This window comes from Salmo salar, chromosome 10 (genome assembly GCF_965601325.2).
Source record: "Salmo salar chromosome 10, fSalSal1, whole genome shotgun sequence".
Lineage (NCBI taxonomy): Eukaryota > Metazoa > Chordata > Actinopteri > Salmoniformes > Salmonidae > Salmo > Salmo salar.
In genome coordinates, this window is record NC_138300.1 from 72,267,245 (window position 1) to 72,294,601 (window position 27,357).

The 27,357-nt window shown below is 41.7% G+C and overlaps 1 protein-coding gene across 1 annotated transcript in view; it reads left to right on the forward strand.

Annotated features, from left to right (window-relative positions):
• Nucleotides 1-16,981, forward strand: part of snupn (snurportin 1) — a 37,278-nt gene extending 20,297 nt beyond the window's left edge. Inside the window, 7 exon segments of the mRNA NM_001140305.1 lie at nucleotides 4,658-4,841; nucleotides 5,147-5,251; nucleotides 14,429-14,525; nucleotides 14,913-15,010; nucleotides 15,183-15,260; nucleotides 15,567-15,647; nucleotides 16,039-16,981. Coding sequence (NP_001133777.1) covers nucleotides 4,658-4,841; nucleotides 5,147-5,251; nucleotides 14,429-14,525; nucleotides 14,913-15,010; nucleotides 15,183-15,260; nucleotides 15,567-15,647; nucleotides 16,039-16,383 — 988 coding nt within the window. The 3' untranslated portion in view covers nucleotides 16,384-16,981.
• The last annotated feature ends 10,376 nt before the right edge of the window (nucleotides 16,982-27,357 follow it).

The following is a 27,357-nucleotide window of genomic DNA, read 5'->3' on the forward strand; positions in this document are numbered from 1 at the left end:
AAGGCGGCCAAAGGTGTTGGTTTTGGGGATGACCAGTGAAATATACCTGCTGGAGCTTGTGCTACGGGTGGGTGTTGCTATGGTGACCAGTGAGCTGAGATAAGGCGGAGCTTTACCTAGCAAAGACTTATAGATGACCTGGAGCCAGTGGGTTTGGCGACGAATATGTAGCGAGGACCAGCCAACGAGAGCATACAGGTCGCAGTGGTGAAAAGTATTTGGGGCTTTGGTGACAAAACTGATGGCACTGTGATGGACTGCATCCAATTTGCTGAGTAGTGTTGGAGGCTATTTTGTAAATGACATCTCCGAAGTCAAGGATTGGTAGGATAGTCAGTTTTACGAGGGTATGTTTGGCAGCATGAGTGCCATACTATGGCAAGAACAGCTCAAATAAGCAAAGAAAAACAACAGTCCATTACTTTAAGACATAAAGATAAGTCATTTAAGTAAATTTCAAGAACTTTGGAAGTTTCTTCAAGTGCAGTCGCAAAAACCATCAAGCGCTACGATTAAACTGTCTCTCATGAGGACCGCCACAGGAAAAGAAGACTCCGAGTTCTATCTTACAGAGGATAAATTCATTAGCGTTACCAGCCTCTCAAATTTCAGCCCAAATAAATGCTTCACAGAGTTCAAGTAACAGACACATCTCAACATCAACTGTTCAAAGGAGGCTGCATAAATCAGGCTTTCATGGTTGATTTGCTGCAAAGAAACCACTACTAAAGGACACCAATAATAAGAAGAGACTTGCTTGGGCCAAGAAACACGAGCAATGGACATTAGACCGGTGGAAATATGTCCTTTGGTCTGATGAGTTCAAATTTAAACATTTTGGTTCCAACCACTGTGTCTTTGTGAGACGCAGAGTAGGTGAACAGATTATCTTTGCATGTGTGGTTCCCCCCGTGAAGCATGGAGGTGGAGGTGTGATGTTGTAGGGGTGCTTTTCTGGTGACACTGTCTGTGATTTATTTAGAATTCAAGGCACACTTAACCAGTATGGCAACAGCAGCATTCTGCAGTGATACGCCATCCCTTCTGGTTTACGCTTAGGGGGACTAATTTCATTTTCAACAGGACAATAACACAACACACCTCCAGGCTGTTTAAGGGCTATTTGACCAAGAAAGAGTGTGATGAAGTCATGCATCAGATTACCTGTCCTCCACAATCCCCTGACCTCAACCCAATTTGAGATGGTTTGTGTTAGCATCTGAGGTTAACACAGACCCAATAACACAGACCCCAAAGCAAATCGGGGGAGTAATTTATTTGAGCAGGACAAACCATAGGTGCTATGCTGAAGTAGACGTTCAGTTTTCCCTGTCCTTCAGTGTTGGGGCTCGGGGGCAGTATTGAGACATTTTGAAAAAAATATGTGCCCATTTTTAACTGCCTCCTACACCAACTCAGAAGCTAGGATATGCATATTATTAACACATTCGGATAGAAAACACTCTGAATTTTCTAAAACAGTTTGAATGGTGTCTGTAAGTATAACAAAACTCATATTGCAGGCAAAAACCTGTGAAAAATAGATTTAAAAAAATGAATTTTGTGACTGTACTATTTAGTGTCATTGTTTTATAGATACCATAGTGAGAAAGGATTCATTTCGCAACACCTACGGCTTCCACTAGATGTCAACGATCTTTATAAAGTTGTTTGAAGCGTCTATGATAAACAGAGAGCAAATTAGAATCCAAGGAAGTTGACATGTCATCACTTCATTTTTTTGCGCCTGCGCATAAATCTGAGAAACGTGAGTTTTGTCTTCATTGTTTATCTCGACATAGGATAGGTTGTGTGAAAATATTACTGATGTTTAACGTTAAAAATGGACCAAAAGATTAATGCTAAACAACATTTGACATGTTTGAACGAACATAAATAGATTATTTACTAGGTCTTTTTAGCTTTTCGGCGTGATTTTACAGTCCCCCACCACGTTTTGTGGGAGCATAATGAACGCTAAGTACTTGGTGTTATTTGGACATAAATTATGAACTTTGTCAAAAGAAACCACATTTGTTCCGGACCTGGGATGCCTTCCGGACCTGGGATGCCTGTCTTCTGATGGAGATAATCAAAGGTAAGGGGGTATTTACAATGTTATTATCGATTTTAGATGATGCTAACTGTATAGCATAGCCTGTTGTTCTTAGCATAGCACCCCGTTTATTGCAAAATGTGATTTCCCAGTAAAGTTATTTTGAGATCTGGCCATTCGGTAGCAATTACGAGATGATAATATATTATTCTTTGAATGACAATATTATAATTTACCAATGTTTTCGAATAGTAATTTTGTTATGTTCACCGGAAGCATTTCAGAGAAGAAAAAAATCTGAATTTCACGCTACTGTAAAATGCTGTTTTTGGATATAAATATGAACTTGATGGAACAAAAAATGCATGTATTGTATAACATAATGTCCTAGGAGTGTCATCTGATGGAGATTGACAAAAGTTAGTGCATAATTCAAGCTGGTTTCTGCTTTTGGTGACGCCTGACCTTGAATTGAAAATGGATGTTTGTACTTTTGTGGCTATGTACTGTCCTAACATAATCTAACTTTATGCTTTTGCCGTAAAGCCTCTTTGAAAATCGAACAATGTGGTTAGATTAAGGAGATGTTTATCATTTAAATTGTGTAAAATAGTTGATTGTTTGAGAAATTGAAATTATTAGATTTTTGATGTTTTGAATTTCCAGCCTTGTTAGCAATCCCGGCTCGGGGTTCATTGCTAACCTGTAGCCCCAACAGGTTAAAGCAACTATTTTCAAATATTATTCCAATGTTGGCCTTTTTTAGAGGTACATTTTTTTGTGTATTTCTGGCTCAGTTGACAGACCCATTCATCTATTTCAGTAGGCCCAGTACTCTTACTTGCCTATTAAATCACTGTTATGCACAAAACCTTGAACCATCATTGTGTGTTCTCTCCCAGCTTCATGGTTTGAAAGAGGTGCGTAATTCCAGTCCATATAATAGGCCTACAGTATGCATAGTCGAATCACTGATACAATTCCTGCCTCAAGGCTCGCCCCTTTTTGTTGTGCGCTGTCGGGAGCACCGTTCGGACTGATATAAATTGCTAGTTGGACCATAGGGGGCATTACAATGAGTTGGGTCCAGGGCTGTTGGAACCGAATCTGTTTATATTTATACCTAGCTTAACAAGTCACCCAATTTAATACAGTGCCTTGCAAAAGTATTCAGACACCATGGATTTGTTCAAATTGTATTTAGTTAAAGTGGGATTAAAATGGATTTGCCATTTTTTTTGTTAACAATATACACAAAATACTCTAACGTCAAAGTGGAAGAAATATTCTGTCTCCGATACATACAGCATCTGTAACGTCCCTTAGTCAAATGTTGAATTTCAATCACAGATTCAACTACAAAGACCAGGGAGCTTTTCAAAGCCTCTTTAAAAAAGGGCAGTGATTGGCAACAATAACAAATCAGACACTGACTATCCCTTTAAGCATGGTCTAGTTAATAATTATGCTGTGCATTGTATTAAATCACCCAGATACCTCAAAGATAGTCGTTCTTCTGAACTGAGCTGCAGGACAGGAATGAAACTGCTCAGGGATATTACCATGAGGCCATTGGTGAACTCCATGGCTGTGATGGGTCAGAACTGAAGATGGATCAACAACATTGTAGTGACTCCATAATAATGACTTGAATGACAGAGTGAAAAGAAGACAAAACTAAAAAATATTCCAAAACATGCATCTTGTATGCAACGGCACTAATGTAATACTGGAGAGAAAAAAAACATGGCAAAGGGATACACGTTTTGGCCTAAATACAAAGCCCTATGTTTGGAGCAAATCCAACACAACACATCACTTAGTAACTGCCACCTTATTTTCAAGCTTGGTGGTGCCTGCACTAAGCTAAGGACCCTGGGACTCTGCTACTGGAGCCTGGACTTCCTAACGGGCAGCTCCGAGGTGGTAAGGCTAGGTAACACATCCTCCACACTGATCCTTAACACGGGGGCCCCTCCCATGACTACATGGCTCCAACATCATTAAGTTTGCTGACGACACAACAGTGGTAGGCCTGATCACCGACAACGATGAGACAGCCTATAGGGAGGAGGTCAGAGACGGACAACAACCTCTCCCTCAACGTGAGCAAGACAAAGGACCTGATCGTGGACTACAGGAAAAGGAGGACCGAACTCACCCCCATTCGCATTGACAGGGCTGAAGTGGAGTAGGTTGAGAGCTTCATGTTCCTTGGTGTCCACATCACCAACAAACTATCATGGTCCAAACACACCAAGACAGTCATGAAGAGGGCACGACAATGCCTATTCCTCCTCAGGAGACTGAAAAGTTCCACAGCTGCAACATTTGAGATTGAGGGAGGCAGCAGATTTACGAATCTTTATATTTTTTTATTAATTTTATTACCACTTTGACATTAGTGTAGATTTTTGACAAAAAATGACAAATCAATTTTAATCCCATTTTGTAACAAAATAAATTAGAGAAATCCAAGGGGTCTGAATACTTTCGTATGGCACTGTTTGCAATTTGCCAATACCACCGGAGAGAAACAGACATCATTACTAATTACCTTTCCATTTCCCCTTGACTGAATGTGTGCTTTCTTGTCTTTAGGAAAAGGCTGAATTATGTCAACCATGCACGCCGTCTGGCTGATGGGGACTGGACAGGGGCAGATAGTGATGAGGAAGCAGTGGTTGTGGACAGAGAGGAGGAGGAACAGCAGAAGGAGAAGGATGCAGAGGATGATGGGATGGAGATTGAGAGGAAGAAGTTGCCAAAGTACTATGCCAACCAGGTCAGAGCAATATTTCTGACAATGCATTATTTTACCAGAAGAGAGCACATGACTTGCCATGGCAGCATTTTCCTTCTGCCAGTATTTACACATCTCATTTGTTTCTGAAATGTACACATCCCTTCAAATGAACTGGTTAAAGCAGTTAGGCAGGACAGAAACTGTTTTATTACATAGTACTGATTTTATGATTTGAAAAGGTATTTTACAGAAAATTAATTGTGTGCTAAACTCTTTAATTCAGTCAAAATAAATCACTGGAATCCTAGTAATGTAACTGAACTGAGGCTTCTCTTCCTGTCCAGCTCATGCTGTCAGAGTGGCTAGTGGACGTTCCTCAGGAACTGGACACCGATTGGCTCATGGTGGTCTGTCCCGTGGGGAAGCGCTCTCTCATCGTCGCCTCCAAGGTAAGGACCAATCAGTGGTTTCCTTACATGTCACATTTTGTATTTATAATGGATCTCCATTAGCTGCTGCCAAGCCGGCAGAAGCTCCTCTTCCTGGGGTCCAGCAAAATTAAGGCAGTTATACATTCTTTTTTTTTCTCCCCAATTTCGATCTTGTCTCATCACTGCAACTCTCCAACGGAGTGGGGAGGCGAAGGTCGAGTTATGCGTCCTCCGAAACATGACCTGCCAACCCGCTCTTCTTAACACCTGTCCCCTTAACCCGGAAGCCAGCTGCACCAATGTGTCAGAGGAAACACCTTTCAACTGACAACGAGGTCAGCTTGCAGGAGCCCGGCCCACCACAAGGATTCGCTAGAGCGCGATGAGCCAAGTAAAGCCGGCCCCTAACCCGGACGCCGCTGGGCCAATTGTGCGCCGCCCTATGGGTCAACCGATCGCGGCCGGTTGTGATACAGCCCGGGATCAAACCCGGGTCTGTAGTGAAGCCTCTAGCACTGCGAAGCAGTGCCTTAGACCGCTGCACCACTCGTGAAAACATTACAGTACATTCACAACAGATTTCACAACATATTAAGTGTGTGCCGTAAGGGCCGTATTCTACTACCACATATGTACAACACAAAATCCATGTGTACGCGTGTGTATAGTGCGTATGTTATTGTGTGTTTGTATGCATGTGTCTGTGCCTATGTTTGTGTTGCTTCACAGTCCCCGCTGTTCCATAAGGTGTATTTTTGTCTGTTTTTTTTAAATCTAATTTTACTGTTTGCGTGAGTTACTTGAGGCTGAATAGAGTTCCATGTAGTCATGGCTCTATGTAGTACTGAGCGCCTCCATAGTCTGTTCTGGACTTGGACTGTGAAGAGACCTCTGGTGGCATGTCTTGTGGAGTATGCATGGGTGTCCGAGCTGTGCGCCAGTAGTTCAAACAGACAGCTCGGTGCATTCAACATGTAAGTACCTCTCACAAAGTAGTGATGAAGTCAGTCTCTCCTCCACTTTGAGCCAGGAGAGATTGACATGCATATTATTAATGTTAGCTCTCTGTGTACATGCAAGGGCCAGCCGTGCTGCACTGTTTTGAGCTAATTGTAATTTTCCTAAGTCCCTCTTTGTGGCGCCTGACCACACAGCTAAACAGTAGTCCAGGGGCAACAAAACTGTAGGACTTGCCTTGACAGTGCTGTTAAGAATGCAGAGCAACGCTTAATTATGGACAGACTTCTCCCCATCCTAGCTACTGTTGTATCAATATGTTTTGACCATGACATTTTACAATCCAGGGTTACTTCAGACAGGACACCGAATATGTGCCTGGATTCATCCAATGGCATTGAGGCGTGTACCACCTCAGTCACCGGCTTTATCAATAAGTGCATCGATGACGTTGTCCCCACAGTGACCATACGTACATATCCCAACCTGAAGCCATGGATTACAGGCAACATCCGCACCGAGCTAAAGGCTAGATAGAGCTGCCGCTTAAAGGAGCAAGACACTAATCCGGACGCTTATAAGAAATCCTGCTATGCCCTCAGATGAACCACCAAACAGGCAAAGCGTCAATACAGGACTAAGATTGAATACTACTACACCGGCTCTGATGGTCATCGAATGTGGCAGGGCTTGCAAAATATTACGGACTACAAAGGGAAACCCAGCCACGAGCTGCCCAGTGACGCAAGCCTACCAGACGAGCTAAATGCCTTTTATGCTCGCTTCGAGGCAAGCAACACTGACGTGTACTCAGAGCATGCGCGGATCAATTGGCAAGTGTCTTCACTGACATTTTCAACTTCTCCCTGACCGAGGCTGTAATACCTACATGTTTCAAGCAGACCACCATAGTCCCTCTGCAACTGGATCCTGGACTTCCAGACGGGCTGCCCTCAGGTGGTAAGAGTAAGCTAGAAAATGAAGGAAAGCCGCACACTCCAAGAGCTCAGATGCAAAAATTCAATCACCAACGTCTCGACAGCGAAGCTGTCCCCATCACCCTGATGGGGACAGCTTCGCTGTCAAGACGTTGGTGATTGAATTTTTGCATCTGAGCTCTTGGAGTGTGCGGCTTTCCTTCATTTTCTAGTGTTCTACTCCGCTAGCCAGCACCTCGCCTTTAAAGGTGTGCGTTTCTTTTTTCTAGATTGGTAAGAGTAAGCAACACACATCTGACATGCTGATCCTCAACACTAGAGCCCTTCAGGGGTGCGTGCTTAGTCTCCTCCTGTACTCCCTGTTCACCCACGACTGCGTGGCCAAGCAAGGCTCAAACACCATTTAAGTTTGCTGACGGCATAACAGTGGTAGGCCTGATCACCGACAACAATGAGACAGCCTATAGGGAGGTCAGAGACGGACAACTACCTCTCCCTTCACGTGAGCAAGACAAAGGAGCTGATCGTAGACTACAGGAAAAGGAGGGCTGAACACACCCCCATTCACATCGACAGGGCTGTAGTGGAGTAGGTGGAGAGCTTCATGTTCCTTGGTGTCCACATCACCAACAAAACCATCAAACTATCATGGTCCAAACACACCAAGACAGTCGTGAAGAGGGCACGACAACACCTTTTCCCCTCTCAGGAGACTGAAAAGATTTGGCATGGGTCCCCAGGTCCTCCAAAAGTTCTACAGCTGCACCATTGAGAGCATCCTAATCGGTTGCATCACCGCCTGGTATGGCAACTGCTCTGCATCTGACCATAAGGTGCTACAGAGGGTAGTGCGCACAGTGCAGTACATCATTGGCGCCAAGCTTCCTGACGTCCAGGACCTATATACTAGGCGGTGTCAGAGGAAGGCCCAAAAATTGTCAAAGACTCCAGTCACCCAAGTCGTAGACTGTTCTCTCTACTACTGTATGGTAAGCGGTACCGGAGCACCAAGTCTTGGTCCAAAAGGCTCCTTAACAGCTTCTACCCCCAAGCCATAAGACTGCTGTACAATTAATCAAATGGACACCGACTATTTACATTAACCCCCCCCTCTGTGTTTTTACACCTGCATGTACATATTACCCTAACCTGTAACCCCGCACATTGACTCAGTACCTGTACCCCTTATATATAGGCTCGCTATTGTTATTTTGTTTTTATTTTTTACTTTAGTTTATTTAGTAAACATTTTTTTAACTATTTCTTGAACTGCATTGTTGGTTAAGGGCTTGTAAGTAAGCATTTCATGGTAAGGTTTACACCTGTTGTATTCGGCTCATGTGACATAGCATTTTATTTAGTCTCCTCGACTTGCTCAATTTCCACATTATTCATTACAATATTTATGTGAGGCTTAGTGAATGATTTGTCCCAAATACAATGCTTTTAGTTTTAGCAATATTTAGAACTAACTTATTCCTTGCCACCCATTCTGAAACTAACTGCAGCGCTTTAAGTGTTGCAGTCATTTCAGTCGCTGTGGTAGCTGACGTGTATAGTCTTGAGTCATCCACATACATAGACACACTGACTTAAAGCCACTGGCATGTCATTAATAAAGATTTAAAAAGTAAGAGGCCTAGACAGCTTCCCTGGGGAATTCCTGATTCTACCTGGATTTTGTTTGAGAGGCTTCAAATAAAGAATAATCTCTGTCTTCTGTTAGACAGGTAACTCTATGCACAATATAGCAGGGGGTATAAAGGCATAACACATGTTTTCCCAGCAACAGACTATGATCGATAATGTTAAAAGCTGCACTGAAGTCTAACAAAACAGCCCCCACAATCTTTGTGTCTTCAATTTATATCAGCCAATCATCAGTCATTTGTGTAAGTGCTGTACTTGTTGAATATCCTTCCCTATAAACATGCTAAAAGTCTGTTGTCAGTTTAACTGTAAAACATTATTGTATCTGGTCAAACACCATTTTTTCCAAAAGTTTACAAAGGGTTGGAAACAGGTTGATTACTGTCTCAAATAGCCGACGAAAGGGGGCTTTACTATTCTTAGGTAGGGGAATAACTTATGCTTCCCTCCAGGCCGGAGGGCACACACTTTCTAGTAGGCTTAAATTGAAGATATGGCAACATCGTCTGCTATTATCCTCAGTAATTTTCCATCTAAGTTGTCAGACCCCGATGGCTTGTCGTTGTTGTTAGACAACAATTCTTTCACCTCTTCCACACTTTCAGGAATTAAAAATGACAATGCTCGTCTTTCATAATTTGGTCAGATATACTTGGATGTGTAGTGTCAGCATTTGTTGCTGGTACATCTTGCCAATGAGAAAATCATTAAAGTAGTTGGCAATATCAGTGGGTTTTAGAATGAGCCATCTGATTCAATGAATGATGGAGAGGAGTTTGCCTTTTTGCCCAAACTTTATTTAAGGTGCTTCAAAGCTTTTTACTATCATTTTTACAGTTTCTTCTTCTTTTTATTCAGTTTAGTCACATGATTTCTCAATTTGCAGTACGTTTGCCTATTGGTTTTATAGCCAGACCTATTTGCCATTTATTTTGCCTCATCCACTCAACCATCCAATTTTTCAATTCCTCATCAATCCACAGGGATGTAACCATTTTTACGTTCATTTTCTTAATGGGTACATGTTTATTAGTTACTGGGATAAGCAATTTCATAAATTTGTCAAGTGCCGCGTCAGGTTGCTCCTCATTACACACCACGGACCAACAAATGTTTACATCAACATATGAATCACTACAAAACCTCTTGTATGACCTCTTATAGACTATATTAGGCCCAGCCTTTGGAACTTTTGTGATCACTATATTTCGATGGATTTGGATACTGCTTTCAAATACATTTCTGTAGCATTAGATGTGATCAATATATGTTTTTAACTACCCTGATTTGATAACCTGAACCAGGTTGCGCACACTAGTTACAGTTTGAAGCTTTCTCTTGAGTGGGCAGCCTCCCCAATTTCGTGGTATCCAATTGGTAGTCGTTAGTCTTGTCTCATCGCTGCAACTCCCGTACGGACTCGGGAGAGGCGAAGGTCGAGAGCCATGCGTCCTCCGAAACACAACCCAACCTAGCTTCACTGCCTCTGACACAATGCACATCCAACCCGTAAGCCAGCCACACCAGTGTGTCAGAGGAAACACCGTACACCTGGCGACCTGGTCAGCGCGCACTGCGCCTGGCCCGCCACAGGAGTCGCTAGTGCGCGATGAGACAAGGATATCCCTGCCGGCCAAACCCTCCCTAACCCGGACGACGCTGGGGGGACTCCGGGATGCTGGCCTTCTGTCTGTGTTCTTTTGCCCATCTTAATCTTTTCTTTTTATTGGCCAGTCTGAGATGGCTTTTTCTTTGCAACTTTCACTGTTGACGTTGAGACTGGTGTTTTGCGGGTACTATTTAATGAAGCTGCCAGTTGAGGACTTGTGGGTAGAGGTCGGCCGATTATGATTTTTCGCCGCCGATACCGATTATTGGGGGGGTCAAAAAAAAAGTCTCTGCCGATTAATCGGACGATTTTATTTATTTATTTGTAATAATGACAATTACAACTATACTGAATGAACACTTATTTTAACTTACATCAATAAAATCAATTTAGCCTCAAATAAATAATGAAACATGTTCAATTTGATTTAAATAATGCAAAAACAAAGTGTTGGAGAAGAAAGTAAAAGTGCAATATGTGCCATGTAAAAAAGCTAACGTTTAAGTTCCTTGCTCAGAACATGAGAACATATGAAAGCTGGTGGTTCCTTTTAACATGAGTCTTCAATATTCCCAGGTAAGATGTTTTAGGTTGTAGTTATTATAGGAATTATGACTATTTATCTCTATACAATTTGTATTTCATATACCTTTGACTATAGGATGTTCTTATAGGCACTTTAGTATTGCCAGTGTAACAGTATAGCTTCCGTCCCTCTCCTCGCTCCTACCTGGGCTCGAACCAGGAACACATCGACAACAACCACCCTCAACTACTCCAAGTCTCAGAGCAAGTGACGTTTGAAACGCTATTAGCGTGCACCCGGCTAACTAGCTAGCCATTTCACATGGGTTACACCAGCCTAATCTTGGGAGTTGATAGGCTTGAAGTCAGAAACAGCGCAATGCATTGCGAAGGGCTGCTGGCAAAACGCACGAAAGTGCTATTTTGAATGAATTCTTACGAGCCTGCTGCTGCCTACCATCGCTCAGTCAGACTGCTCTATCAAATCATAGACTTAATTATAACATAATAACACACAGAAACACGAGCCTTAGGTCATTAATATGGGCGAATCCGGAAACTATCACCTCGAAACAAAACGTTATTCCTGTTACATTGCACAACCTTCAGTGTTATGTCATAATTACGTAAAATTCTGACAAAATACCCAAAGTGTTGCATATACCCTGACCTGCGTGCAATGAACGCAAAATGACACAATTTGTCCTGGTTAATATTGCCTGCTAACCTGGATTTTATTTAGCTAAATATGCAGGTTTAAAAATATATACTTCTGTGTATTGATTTTAAGAAAGGCATTGATGTTTATGGTTAGGTACAGTCGTGCAACGATTGTGCTTTTTTCACAAATGCACTTTTGTTCAATCATCCCCGTTTGGCGAAGTCGGCTGTCTTTGTTAGGAAGAAATAGTCTTCACAGTTCGCAACAAGCCAGGCGGCCCAAACTGCTGCATATACCCTGACTCTGTTTGCAAGAGAAGTGACACATTTTCCCTAGTTAAAAGACATTCATGTTAGCAGGCAATATTAACTAAATATGCAGGTTTAAAAATATATACTTGTGTATTGATTTTAAGAAAGGCATTGATGTTTATGGTTGGAGCAACGTGTACCTAAGCGATTATATGCAACGCAGGACAGGCTAGATAAACTAGTAATATCATCAACCATGTGTAGTTAACTAGTGATTATGATTGATTGATTGTTTTTTATAAGATAAGTTTAATGCTAGCTAGCAACTTACCTTGGCTTCTTACAGCATTCGTGTAACCTCGTGGAGTGCAATGTAAAGCAGGTGGTTAGAGCGTTGGACTAGTTAACCGTAAGGTTGCAAGATTGAATCCCTGAGCTGACAAGGTAAAAACCTGTCTTTCTGCCCCTGAACAAGGCAGTTAACCCACTGTTCCTAGGCCGTCATTGAAAATAAGAATGTGTTCTTAACTGACTTGCCTAGTTAAATAAAGGTCTAAAATAATAAAGGTCCAAATAAAGGTCCAAAAATACCGATTTCCGATTGTTATGAAAACTTGAAATCGGCCCTAATTAATCGGCCATTCCGATTAATCGGTCGACCTCTACTTGTGAGGCGTCTGTTTCTCAAACTAGACACTAATGTACTTGTCCTCTTGCTCAGTTGTGCACCGGGGCCTCCCACTCCTCTTTTCTATTCTGGTTAGAGACAGTTTGCGCTGTTCTGTGAAGGGAGTAGTACACAGCGCTGAATGAGATCTTCAGTTTCTTGGCAATTTGTCGCATGGAATAGCCTTCATTTCTCAGAACAAGAATAGACTGACGAGTTTCAGAAGAAAGTTATTTGTTTCTGGCCATTTTGAGCTTGTAATCAAACCCACAAATGCTGATGCTCCAGATACTCAACTAGTCTAAAGGAGGACAGTTTTATTTCTTCTTTAATCAGGACAACAGTTTTCAGCTATGCTAACATAATAGCAAAAGGGTTTTCTAATGATCAATTTGCCTTTAAAAATGATAAACTTGGATTAGTTAACACAACGTGCCATTGGAACACAGGAGCAATGGTTGCTGATAATGGGCCTCTGTACGCCTATGTAGATATTCCATATTTCCAGATACAATAGTCATTTACAACATTAACAATGTCTACACTGTATTTCTGATCAATTTGATGTTATTTTAATGGACAAAAGAAATTGCTTTTCTTTCAAAAACAAGGACATTTCTAAATGACCCCAAACAGTAGTGTATGTAAGAATGCTGTTCATTGATTATAGCTCAGCATTCAACACCATAGTACCCTCCAAGTTCATCATTAAGCTCAAGGCCAAGGGTCTGAACCCTGCCATGTGCGACTGGGTCCTGGACTTCCTGACGGGCCTCCCCCAGGTGCTGAAGGTAGGAAACAACACCTCCACGTCGCTGATCCTCAATGCTGGGCCCCCACAAGGATGCGTGCTCAGCCCCCTCCTTTACACCCTTCTCACCCATGCGTCCAACACAACAGTAGTAGGCCTAATCACCAACAATGATGAGACAGCCTACAGGGAGGAGGTGAGGGCACTGGGAGTGTGGTGCCAGGAAAATAACCTCACCCAACGTCAACAAAACAAAGGAGCTGATCGTCAGGAAACAGCAGAGGGAGCCCCCCCCCCCATCCACATTAATGGGACCGCAGTAAATGTGGAAAGCTTCAAGTTCCTCGGCATACACATCACGGACAAACTGAAATGGTCCACACACAAAGTTTGGTGAAGAATGTGCAACAGTGCCTCTTCAAACTCAGCAGGCTGAAGAAATTTGGCTTGGCACTGATAACCCTCACAAATGTTTACAGATGCACAATTGAGAGCATGTCGGGCAGTATCATTGTCTGGTATGGCAATTGCACTGCCCGAAACCGCAGGGCTCTCCAGAGGGTAGTTCGGTCTGTACAACGCATCACCGGGGGCAAACTACCTGCCCTCCAGGACACCTAGAGCACCCAATGTCACAGGAAGCCAAAAAGATAATGACAACAACCACCCGAGCCACTGCCTGTTCACCCCGCTATCATCCAGAAGGTGTGGTCAGTACTGGTGAATCAAAGCTGGGACAGAGTGCCTGAAAAACGGCTATCTCAAGGCCATCAGACTGTTAAATAGCCATCACTAGCACATTGGAGTGCTTCCATATATACAGACTTAAAATCACTTGCCACTTTAATAATGGAACACTAGTCACTTTAATGTTTACATGTTTTGCATTACTCATCTCAAATGTATATACTGTATTCTTTCCTATTCTACTGTATCTTAGTCTATGCCGCTCTGACATTGCTCGTCCAAATATTTATATATTCTTAACTCCATTCCTTTAGATTTGTGTGTATTGTTAGATATTACTTGTTAGATATTACTGCACTGTTGGAGCTAAAAACACAAGCATTTCGCTACACCTGCAATAACATCTGCTAAACACGTGTATGTGACAAAGAACATTTGATTTGACTGAAGTAACAATGAATAAGTTCTCTCTCATCTCTGTTTCCCACCATTTTTGAAGGGGTCCACTGCAGCATACACCAAAAGTGGCTACTGTGTGAACCGCTTCCCTTCTCTGTTGCCTGGAGGGAACAGACACAACTCAGCAATGGGAAAAGGTACGTGGGTCTGATCCCATTTCAATCTGTAGCTTCCAGTTCCTCCACCCCATCAGGGTTCACAGATTTAACTGGACTGGGTGGGGGTTTGGTTTTGTATGTATTGGCTGGTGTAATCATATTTTCCCTTTTTGAAGATTATTAAAGTACTATCTTATCAATATAGTGATGGCTCCAATTGGCAGAGCATCCACCATTATTACTTAACCTATCCAATACTTTCAGATCTGTGAAACACCCTGAGGGTTTGGAGCTAGGAGGGGCTAGGAATCAAAATGGAACCCGAAAAAGACATCCCATCTATTCTACCACTGTCCTTGCAAACTGCATCCATGCAAAAAAATATATGACAACACATGGTAGTGCTAATGTTCGGTCTGTGTGCAGATTACACCATCCTGGACTGTATCTACAGTGAGGTGGAGCGGACCTACTTCATCCTGGATGTCATGTGTTGGAGGGGCCATCCAGTGTATGACTGTCCAGTAAGCACACACAGATTGATTAGCAGAGCATTGAAGTCCCAGTGGAATTACAGTACTGGAGTACTAGTGTCTGGGATACAGATGTGCTCTTTTTACCATGTTGACCAATTCATCTGTCATTTGGGGATTTTAATGACAGCTTTGTTGATGATGGTGTTTGTTTTCCCAACAGACAGAGTTCCGGTTCTACTGGCTCCAGTCGAAAGTCCAGGAGACGGATGGCATGGCTGACATTGCCAAGAGGAACCCTGTAAGAGCAATACACAATAATAAATATATTGTGTATATAGACCTTTTCAATTAAGTCCAAATGAGGATGATTAGAGGCACACAAAAAAAGGATAAATAAAAAAAGGACAGAAGATGTCACCTCCTTTTCCATGTTTATTTTGGTTTGACAATGACCGCCAACACATGCAGTTTATTTTGGTGTATTAAAATGAAAAAAGTGTACTCGTGAGATTGTGGGAAGTTGGTCATATTGTCATTAGATGATCAATTAACTGTGTGCTGTCTGACAATATGGTTGTTGCTGTTTGTTTTTTTTTCTCCATAGTTCAAGTTTGTGAGTCTTCAAAGCACTGCCTGCTCAACGGAAGCCATTCAGCAAGCACTTGCAATGGAGTACAACTTCAATGTAAGAGCAACTACAACTGCATACTACTGCAAATGCAGCTATTTAGTCCTATAGTACATCTGTGATTTTACTTGTAGTCTGTAAAAGGGGCAGAACAGTCTGTGATTCTTCAGTAGAGTGAATCTTCTCTGTTTGCTTCTCGACACTCTTGGAAAAGAATAAAGTGTACTTCATAGAATGAACACACATTGCTAGTCTGGGTTTCCCGGTTCAATGCACCATCTCTCAACTTATAGCTCCCAATAGAAACTCTCTCAACCTCATTGGCTTTTCTAGAGTCTGTTTTGCTGCTCAGCCCACCACCATTGAGGTTAGAGGTGAGACAGCTCTCCAGGGGCATGATGAGGCAGCTGTAACAAGCCCAAACTGAGTGGATTCTGTGTGTCCTCAGGTGGACGGACTTCTGTTTTACCACCGGCAGACCCACTACACCCCCGGCAGTACCCCTCTGGTGGGCTGGCTGCGGCCCTACATGGTGGTCGACATCCTGGGCATGGAGGTCCCAGTGGGGCCCCTCACCGCCAAGCCCGAGTATGCCGGCCACCAGCTGGCCCAGATCCGGGAGCACAAGAAGACCTCCGACCATGTCCGGCCAGGGGACCTGAACGGCCGCTACGAGCTGGAGCACCTATCCACCCCCGACCAGGAAAAGGGAGATGGCGACGCCGCCACCTCGCCCCGCAGCAGACCGCTGAAGGAATCTCGCATGGAGACCTCAGAGAAGAGCGCGAGTTAGCTAGCTACTGAAGGCTACAAAAAACTTCAGACTACTTTGTGGGGAGTTTTTTTGGACAGTTACATTGCATTTAATGAGAGGGAGTTCAATGAATTAGCAAGTTAGTCACTGTGCTTCATTTGGAGCGCCCTGAGTTCAGGCATCGCTTGGCTCACCAGAGCTGTATCCACATTTTCATTACACTGTGCTAGTTAGTGTAATGCAGTGGATTAGACTATGTAAAATGCAAGGACCCTGTTAAAGAAGACGGTTTGCCGGACATCGATTAAACGCATTCCTAGATTAAAAAACACTTTCAATGTCATTTTTCCATTGAGGGACCACTGGGGCTGGGAAACTTACTTTAGTGTTGCTGAAATAAACACGGTTCTTCTGCTCATTTTGCCAGGCCTTGTGAATGGACAACTATGTCATTGCACTTTCAGAGGTACAATAAATAACACAGTTGGTTACACAGGCCCTTTAGACCTATGTTTTAAATTGACAGCGTCTGTCGTGGTTAGATGTGTAACAAAGGCAAAAGTGAAAGTTGATTCATCTGATTCTTTTAAGTGTATGTTTTCTGATGTTTATTAAATTGTTTTCATTGACTTTTCAATTTGTCCTCAGACCTTTATTCAAAAGGTAAGGATGATTAGGCATTGACCATGGATAGATAAGATGGGAATAAGATAAATCAAATAAATAAGCTAAATCAAGATGAATTCAGTTATTTTGATTGAAATCTAACATCAACTGCTTAAAAAGCTATAGAGCAGGGGTGTCAAACATACAGCCTGTGAATTTTTAGGGGGGGACGAACTCAATATACTTTAAATTACTAAAACCAAATCGAAACTGTGTAGAAATTATAATGGACCTACAGTGCCTTCAGAAAGTATTCACACCCCTTGACTTTTTCCACATTTTCTTGTATGCCTGAATTAAAAATGGATTAAATTGAGATTTTATTTTGTCACTGGCCTACACACAATACCCCATATTGTGTATAGGCCAGTGTAATTATGTTATTTTTTTTTATTTTTTTTAACAAATTAATTAAAAATGAAAAGCTGATGTCTTTAGCCAATAAGTATTCAACCCCATTGTTATGGCAAGCCTAAATAAGTTCAGGAGTAAAATGTGCTTAAATAGTCACATGATAAGTTGCATGGACTCACTCTGTGTGCAATGATAGTGTTTAACATGATTTTGAATGACTACCTAATTTCTGTACCGCACACACATAATTATCTGTGAGGTCCCTCAGTCGAGCAGTGAATTTCAAACACAGATTCAACCACAAAGAACATTGAGGTTTTCCAATGCCTTGCAAATAAGGGCACCTATTGGTACATGAGTAAAAATGTATGTGATAGGAAAAAACTGAGGATGGATCAACAACATTGTAGTTACTCCACAAGACTAACCTAATTGACAGAGTAAGAAGAAGGAAGCCTGTACAGAATAAGAATATTCCAAAACATGCATCCTGTTTGCAACAGTGCACTAAAGTAATACTGAAAACAAATTGGCAAAGCAATTAACTTTTTGTCCTGAGTACAAGTGTTAGGATTGGGGCAAATCCAGTATAACACATTGCTAAGTACCACTCTCCATATTTTCAAGCATAGTGGTGGCTGCATCATGTTATGGGTATGCATGCAATTGTTAAGGACTGGGGAGTTTCGGGATAAAAAAAGAAATGGAACGGAGCTAAGCACAGGCAAAATCCTAGAGGAAAACCTGGTCTGCTTTCCACCAAATACTGGGAAATGAATTCACCTTTCAAGATCAAATCTAGACTAGTTGCTTACCAAGAAGACATTGAATGTTCCTGACTGGCCGATTTACAGTTTTAACTTAAATTTCACTGGAAATCTATAGCAAGACTAGAAAATGGTTGTCTAGAAATGATCAACAACCAATTTGACAGCTCTTGAAGAATTTTGAAAAGAATAATGTGCAAATATTGTATAATTCCTGTGTGCAAAGTGCTAAGAGAATTACCCAGAAAGACTCACGTCTGTATCGCTGCCAAATGTGATTCTGACATCTATTGACTCATAGGTGTGAATACTTATGTAAAAGACATTTCTGTATTTCATTTTCTATACATTTGCAAAAATGTCTAAAAACATGTTTTCACTTTGTCATTATGCTGTATTGTGTAGATTGAGTGAGACTTTTTTAAATACTTTTTTTTATCAATTTTGAATTAAGGCTGTAACAACAAACTGTGGAATAAGTCAAGGAGTATGAATACTTTCTGAAGTTACTGTATATTCATACAGTTTCTTGACTGTCCAGCTAGTAAATATTTTTTGCAAATTGACATCAAGGAAATATAACCAATTTTCAGTGTGGCCCTCCACACCTCGTTGAAGACCACATACTTTGTTGTGGAAAACAGTTATACAGACAGCTCTGGAACGTGACTAATTTCATTAAGACAAAATGGCGTAATCGGCTTAATTAGCATCTTCCCTCTTTGACGCCCCAGTATGCATGGTGACATTTGAGTAACTGTGGGGGACAGAGTTGAGTTGTGTGGAAAGAGCCTGTCAACAGGAAGGAGGTGTGTGCCTATCTACGTGTGGTGAGACTGGGAGCACAACCTCTGCAGCCTTACTCAGACACTCACTGTTGACAGTACGAAAGATGCATGCAACTCAATATTAGGAAGGTGTTTCTATTACATTCCACTCCTGTCTCGACTTTTAATTCTTTACTGAAGACTCATCTCTTCAATAGGTCCTATGATTGAGTGTATCTGGCCCAGGGGTGCAAAGGTGAATGGCAAGGCACTGGAGTGACAAACCTCCCTGGCTGTCTGCCTGGCCAGCTACCCTCTCTCCACTGCGATTATCTGACTCTAACCCTATTACAGGGGCTGAGTCACTGGCTCACTAGTTCTCTCCCACACCATCCCTAGGAGGGGTGGGTCACGTCGTGCCAGGCTTTTTTTTGCTATACTTGATAGGAGTGGGTTGAGTCACTGACGCGGTCTTCCTGTCCGGTTTTGCGCCCCCTCGGGCTCGTGCAGTGGGGGAGGTCTTCGTGGGCTATACTCAGCCTTATCTCAGGGTAGTAAGTTGGTGGTCTGTTTATCTCTCTAGTGGTGTGGGGCTGTGCTTTGGCAAAGTGGGTGTGGTTATATCCTGCCTGGTTGACCCTGTACAGGGGAATCGTCGGACGGGGCCCACAGTGTCCCCCACCACCCCCCTGTCTTATTCTCTAGTATCTATACTGCAATAGTCTATGTGCCGGTGGCTAGGGTCATTCTGTCCTATCTGGTGTAATTCTCTCGTCTTATCTGGTGTCCTGTGTGAACTTTAGTATGCTCCCTCTAATTAATTATCCCGTCTCTCTCTCTCCCCTCCCAGAGGACCTGAGCCCTAGGACCATGCCTCAGGACTACCTGGCCTGACGACTCCTGGCTGACTCCTGGCTGTTTTCGACCCTCTCCCTCCCTCTCCTGCTGTACTGCACCTGCTGTCTCAACCTCTGAATGCTCGACTATGAAAAACCAACTGACATTAACTCCTGAGGTGCTGACCTGTTGCACCCTCTACAACCACTGTGATTATTATTTGACCCTGCTGGTCATCGATGAACGTTTGAAGATCTTGAAGAACGATCTGGCCTTTAATGGCCATGTACTCTTATAATCTCCATCCGGCACAGCCAGAAGAGGACTGGCCACCATTCAGAGCCTGGTTCCTCTCTAGGTTTCTTCCTAGGTTCCTGCCTTTCTAAGGAGTTTTTCCTAGCCACTGTGCTTCTACATCAGCATTGCTTGCTCTTTTAGGTTTTAGGCTGGGTTTCTGTATAAGCACTTTGTGACATCTGCTGAGAAAGCTCTATAAATAAATTTGATTGCCGAAAGGCCAGTCTCTTTGGCAAATCAATCTTCAAATATGAACATTCTATTATTGAGCTTGAAGAGATCAGAGGATTTGATCCTGATTGATAAACCTCACAGCTATCATCCAATCACAAGGTTTTATGCAAATTAGACTTGTGGGAAAATTGTATAACTTAATTCATACATTTGATTGCCCAATGTTAGAATCTTTCCAATCTGACGTAATACAATTCATTGTAAACATTGGGTGCGGGAAGAACAGAGGATTCCCGTTTATTGAATGTTTACCACCAGCCAATGAGATCACAGCAGAGAAGCTGTCGCCATTCAAACTTCCCCGCCAGTTCATTGTGGAAACTGTAGTCTATTTCGTACCCAGCAAGCAAAAGTAAGGTGCTACTACTGAATTTAGGCAACCACCATCTGTGTTATGCAAGCCAGAGACCAACAAAAATATTTTGGTCTGATGCATGTTTTGTGCAAATGAATTGAAGTTGGACATCGACAAATGCGTCAGTTTAATTACGTGCAATAAAAAAGTGTAGGGCCTATTTAATGAAACCCTGGCTGACAGTGACTGTTGACGTAGGTAACAGATCGCAAAGCAGTGAATCCCCGATTCCCCACTTAGCTCCATTTTTTAAATGGCAAGTAAACTTTCTCATCCAAAAATGCATATCAAGTGCAAGTACGCTGTCCAGCAACTCACATCAGAAAGATGGGGGCCTTTTCGCCAGGAGGCAAGGTTATTACAGTAAACTGAGGCTAAAACTATTTAGTAAACTGAAATGAAATAAAATAATTAACAAACCCGTTTGAAAAACTAAAATTATACTGAAACTATTTTTTGCCTCCTAAACTAACTAAAATAAAAAACATCACGAATTCTGTTCAGTTTTAATCTAATGTGGTTTTCCAGGTTTTTGGGGGGTTTGAAATGCAGCCAGGTGATGGCGATGTTTCAAATAGGACTAGCTTGTGCATCACTATCACTAGCTGTCACTAGCTAACTTCATTATTCTAACACTACTACCAAAGTTGAAGTTGGACTGGTGTGAACATGTTCAAAGAGTTTCCTTGCACCATATTTTTTGGACCAGCGTCGGCACTATTCCTTTTAAATCCAAGTCACACTTATTTTAATGTATCATTTAAACCAAACCTATGACCTGACCCATCACCTTATGTATTACTGCCCCCCATTTACAAGAAGTGGCATCCCAAAAAACACAACAAAAATAAACTATAACAAAAACTGAAACGAATGAATATAAAAATGAAATAGAAAGGCTTATACAACAAACTAGTAAATTATGTCTGGAAACTAATTGAAACTAATAGAAATAAAACAAATATAAAACCACTAAATTATAATAACCTTGCTAGGAGGGACGTAGATTTCTAAAATAATGATTATGATCAAATGTACTCAATTTAAGTATTATGCCTAAGGGGACACCTATACATTTGGCAGCCAAGCACAACTGATCAGTGTACCCTTTTATCGTCTAAACATGAAATATCTTCATGCTGAGAATAAAAACCACCAGGCTTCCATCATAGACTCAATTGAATGAAAAAATATATATAATTACAGAGGGGCGGTTTGCAAAAACGAATCCTATGTAAATCATCCTCTGGAATAAGGCACATGCTGGGATAATAATGACATAACCAACTTCTTTAGTAGTACTATAGCTGTCTCTCCATCTCCCCCTTCAAACTTTCCTTGTCAGTTCATTTGATATGCTACATTATTTTAGCATTATATTATAGGCCTAATATAACATTTCCTAAAGTAGCCTGTCTGGACGCCATCTCAAAGAGGAAGGACAAATAATACAACTAAAATAAGCATATCAAAATTGTCAATTGTAAGCAAGTCACGATGATCAGTATGTGTGTGAGGAATGACGAAGCAAACACAGCTCGATTAAATATTGTAAGCTAATATTTTCCATTTAATTATTTATCTCGTTAAGGAGTCCTCTAGCCACTTTGAACAGCATGATCTTGGATTGACACTGCATTCCCACAAGGGAATGACCGCAACAGGTCGTAACAGTATTGTTAATTGTCGTTCTTAAAATTCTAATTCTTTTAACAGATTTTTTTAGGAGGAGCGGAAGTGAACCCTGGAAACCTAAAGATTTTCCGGTGCGTTTGTAAACAGCTGTTCTGTAGCGGCTGTAATGGGTCCCCAAGAAAGTCCCAAGTCCTGGAGAGACTGAAGCGTATATCTCCAATGGGTTGTATATGCTATTGGTTTACTGTTATAAAAATACTGTTAAAAGTAACAATGCATAGACCTAGAACATGCATGGCCAACCTTGCTCCTAGAGATCTAAGAGTGTACTGAGTTTGCAGGTTTCAGTTCCAGCCCTGACATTCTGCTTCTTATTTGTATAAGACATGTCTGTAGCTATGAAGTGCTTTGAAAGGCTGGTCATGGCTCACATCAACACCATTACCCCAGAAACCCTAGACCCACTCCAATTTGCATACCACCCCAACAGATCCACAGTTGACACAATCTCTATTGCACTCCACACTGCCCTTTCACACCTGGACAAAAGGAACACCTACGTGAGAATGCTATTCATTGACTACAGCTCAGCGTTCAACACCATAGTGCCCTCAAAGCTCATCACTAAGCTAAGGACCCTGGGACTAAACACCTCCCTCTACAACTGGATCCTGGACTTCCTGACGTGCCGACTTGGCAATGGTCCCCAGTTCCTCAAAAGGTTTTACAGCTGCACCATCGAGAGCATCCTGACTGGTTGCATCACCGCCTGGTATGGCAACAGCTCGGCCTCCGACCGCAAGGCACTACAGAGGGTAATGCGTACGGCCCAGTATATTACTGGGGCCAAGCTTCCTGCCATCCAGGACCTCTATACCAGGTGTTGTCAGAGGAAGTCCTTAAAAATTGCCAAAGACTCCAGCCAACCAAGTCATCGACTGTTCTCTCTGCTACCACACGGCAAGTGGTACCGGAGCGCCAAGTCTAGGTCCAAAAGGCTTCTTAACAGCTTCTGCCCCAAGCCAAAAGACTCCTGAACAGCTAACTAAATTGCTACTCTCTGTTTATTATCTATGCATAGTCACTTTACCTCTACCAACATGTACATATGACCTCAATTACCTCTTTGATTTAATTATAGTGTATTTTTGGTTATTGAACATTCCCTAGTTGTCTGTTTTATTTGGTTGTCATGATCTCATTTTGTCTGATATTGCACAGATTTGCAGCTGAAGTTGGTGTGGGTGTAACAATCCCTGTATGGCTGACCTAGGATGCAACCCCTTTCCACAACAACACTACATACCCACAAAGGAGCGTCTGTTATCTTACCCTGTTGGGGCTAGGGGGCAGTATTTTCACGGCTGGATAAAAAAACGTACCCGATTTAATCTGGTTACTAATCCTACCCAGTAACTAGAATATGCATATACTTATTATATATGGATAGAAAACACCCTAAAGTTTCTAAAACTGTTTGAATGATGTCTGTGAGTATAACAGAACTCATTTGGCAGGCAAAACCCTGAGACATTTTCTGACAGGAAGTGGATACCTGATGTGTTGAATTACCTTTAAGCCTATGCCATTGAAACACACAGGGGTTGATTAATGTTTTGGCACTTCCTATTGCTTCCACTAGATGTCACCAGCCTTTACAAAGTGTTTTGAGTCTTTTACTGTGAGATCTGACCGAACAAGAGCCATGGAACGGTGATGGCCGATTAGACTCTGGCGCGCGAGTTCATGTTGGGTACCCTCGTTCCAATACGTTATAAAAGAGAATGCATTTGTCCACCTTGAATATTATTCATGTTCTGGTTAAAAAAGGCCCTAATGATTTATGCTATACAACGTTTGACATGTTTGAACGAACGTAAATATATTTTTTCCCCTCGTTCATGAAGTGAAGTCCGGCGGGCTTAGATCATGTGCTAACAAGACGGAGATTTTTGGACATAAATGATGAGCTTTTTTGAACAAAACTACATTCGTTATGGACCTGTGATACCTGGAAGTGACATCTGATGAAGAGAATCAAAGGTAATGGATTATTTACATAGTATTTTCGATTTTAGATCTCCCCAACATGGCGGCTAGTCTGTATCGCAACGCGTATTTTTCTGGGCGCAGTGCTCAGATTATTGCAAAGTGTGATTTCCCAGTAAGGTTATTTTTAAATCTGGCAAGTTGATTGCGTTCAAGAGATGTAAATCTATAATTCTTTAAATGACAATATAATATTTTACCAATGTTTTCTAATTTTAATTATTTAATTTGTGGTGCTGACTTGACTGCCGGTTATTGGAGGGAAACGATTTCCTCAACATCAATGCCATAGTAAAACGCTGTTTTTGGATATAAATATGAACTTGATAGAACTAAAAATGCATGCATTGTCTAACATAATGTCCTAGGAGTGTCATCTGATGGAGATTGTAAAAGGTTAGTGCATCATTTTAGCTGGTTTTATGGTTTTGGTGACCCTGTCTTTGAATTGACAAAACATTACACACAGCTATTGTCAATGTACTCTCCTAACATAATCTAACTTTATGCTTTCGCCGTAAAACCTTTTTGAAATCGGACAACGTGGTTAGATTAAGGAGATGTTTATCTTTCAAAGGGTGTAAGATAGTTGTATGTTTGAAAAATTTGAATTTTGACATTTATTTGGTTTCAAATTTGCCGCTCTTGAAATGCACCTGCTGTTGATGGAGTGCACCACGGGGGGGACGCTCGCGTCCCACCTAGCCCATAGAGGTTACCAAAACCACAATCTTGGTTGGGCTAGGATAACAATACTTTAGGTCTCAGGCTGAGTGACGTCACACGATGGCTACTTGGGCTTTGTCTCACTTTCTCTTTCCTTGATTACTCACATCCTATCTTCTCCCCTGTATTGTATCACAACTGTGTTGGAGGAGAAGGTACAAGGTTCTTCCCCACTGACCTTCTCCAATGGGTTTTGAGAAGGAGGCGATGAGAGGAATCGAGGAAGGATTCATTGAGGAAGAGTCTAGCACTCACTTGTCAACTAGCTCACGTGCTACAAACTCACCCTTCTGCTACACTCACTGACCACCTCCTTCTCCGCATCAACCTCAGCAGCCAGCAGAGCAGACTGTGTGAACTGAGTCAATCTAGCACCCACAGAATACATTTTGTGGGTATTTCATTCTGCTACGTTGACTCTGATCATACAGCTGATTTATACTGTCGTAGCCATAGGAGGAGGTGAAAGGGGTGTGACTGTAGCAGAGGTGAATTCTAGTAGCCACTGTGATGTGATGTCATTTTTTTATTTAACTATTTGATTTCGTCCCCTCTGAGACTTTAAGTAGTGTCTCCTGTCTATCATAAATGTATCTATATTTTAATACCATGAGCATCTCAGCTTAATTCTGCAACACTCACTGTCCTCCAGTGGTTGGCATGTTTCAAGTGGCATTTGATTTGGGTTTGCTCACACATTACATGGCTACTTTGCAGCCCATGTAAAAGGGACCCTTCACTGTGGTCACTCTCCAGGGTATTTTTCTCTTTCCTCCACTATCCATGCTGTACCCTTTTGGTTCCATTGTTTACAATGGATATGAGATTATTTATGACATGCATTCCCAATACAGACATATGTTGGGATTAGTATTGGCCTCGTGGGCATGTCCAATGCACTTGTACATGTGGCTTGTCATTTCTATACTGAAACAGGATTAGCAAATCCTCACACTTTGTTTACAATCTGTTCAGATGTTTTCTCCATTTGAAATTATACTATTTGAAATAGGAAAAGCACTCCCCGATCTGAATTTGTGAGTGGGAATAATGTTTCTAATAATTTGAAAGAAAACCAAAAGCTGACACTTTTTTTCATTAGACAATTAATGAAGTTTACCATTTTGAAGGATACCAAATTTGACTTTTACAGCTACTATACATGCCGTCATGAAATGGATTAGTGCAAGCCCTACTAATGAAGGTAGGCCTTAAGGATGACATGCACAGGAGAGAGAGATTATTATCAAATATCACTATAATGAGGGTGTGCAGAAAGGAATATTTTAAGATTCATTTTGATTTAATTTCAAAATGTATGTTGCTTGAAATTAAGTTGCAATTAGTTTGCTTCATTTTCTGTGTCATCCTGGTGTAATTATATGCAGTTCAACATTATCACCACAAGGTGTCAGCGCTAGTATTTTTGTATTATAGTCTAGTTTTACTACATGCAAACAAACTTCTAGCTCGTTCTTGTAAAGTGAGGTTGGAAATACATGCCAATAGCTAGTTCATTAATACTACAGTATGTTTCTTATTTGAAATTAAGTTGGCAATACACCTGGTAAAATATACTTGCGTTTTGGAGAAAGCAGATGAAGAGCTAGGAGAGATTGGTGAGGGAGGAGAGAGGGATTGATAGCTAGCGGAAGAAATTACCCCACTAACTTTTGATATGAACAATGTGGCCGTCAAACATTGGACTCGTATGTTAGCTACATTTTGTTTAGTTATATTGTTGGCTGTCGTGAGATCTATCTAGCTGGCTAACAAGGTAAATTGATCTTTCTCTACCTTCACAGTAGCTCTGTGGTTATTTGCTGTGCTAGCCAAATGTAGCTAACACCACCAGAGCAAACGGATAATTGTTGTCTGATGATTTTGTTTAGTGGATCTGGTAACAGCACGTCAATGTACAGTCAAAAGTTTGGACACCTACTCATTCAAGGGGTTTTATTTTTTAAATGTTCTACATTGTAGAATAATACTGAAGACATCAAAACTATGAAATGACACAAGGAATCATGTAGTAACCAAAAAAGTGTTAAACAAATCTAAATAGATTTTAGATTCTTCAAAGTAGCCACCCTTTGCCATGATGACAGCTTTGCACACACATGGCATTCTCTCAACCAGCTTCACCTGGAATGCTTTTCCAACAATCTTGAAGGAGTTACCACATATGCTGAGCACTTGTTGGCTGTTTTTCCTTCACTCTGCGGTCCATCTCATCCCAAACCATCACTGTTGGGTTGAGGTCGGGTGATTGTGGAGGCCAGGTCATCTGATGCAACACTCCATCGCTATCCTTCTTGATCAAATA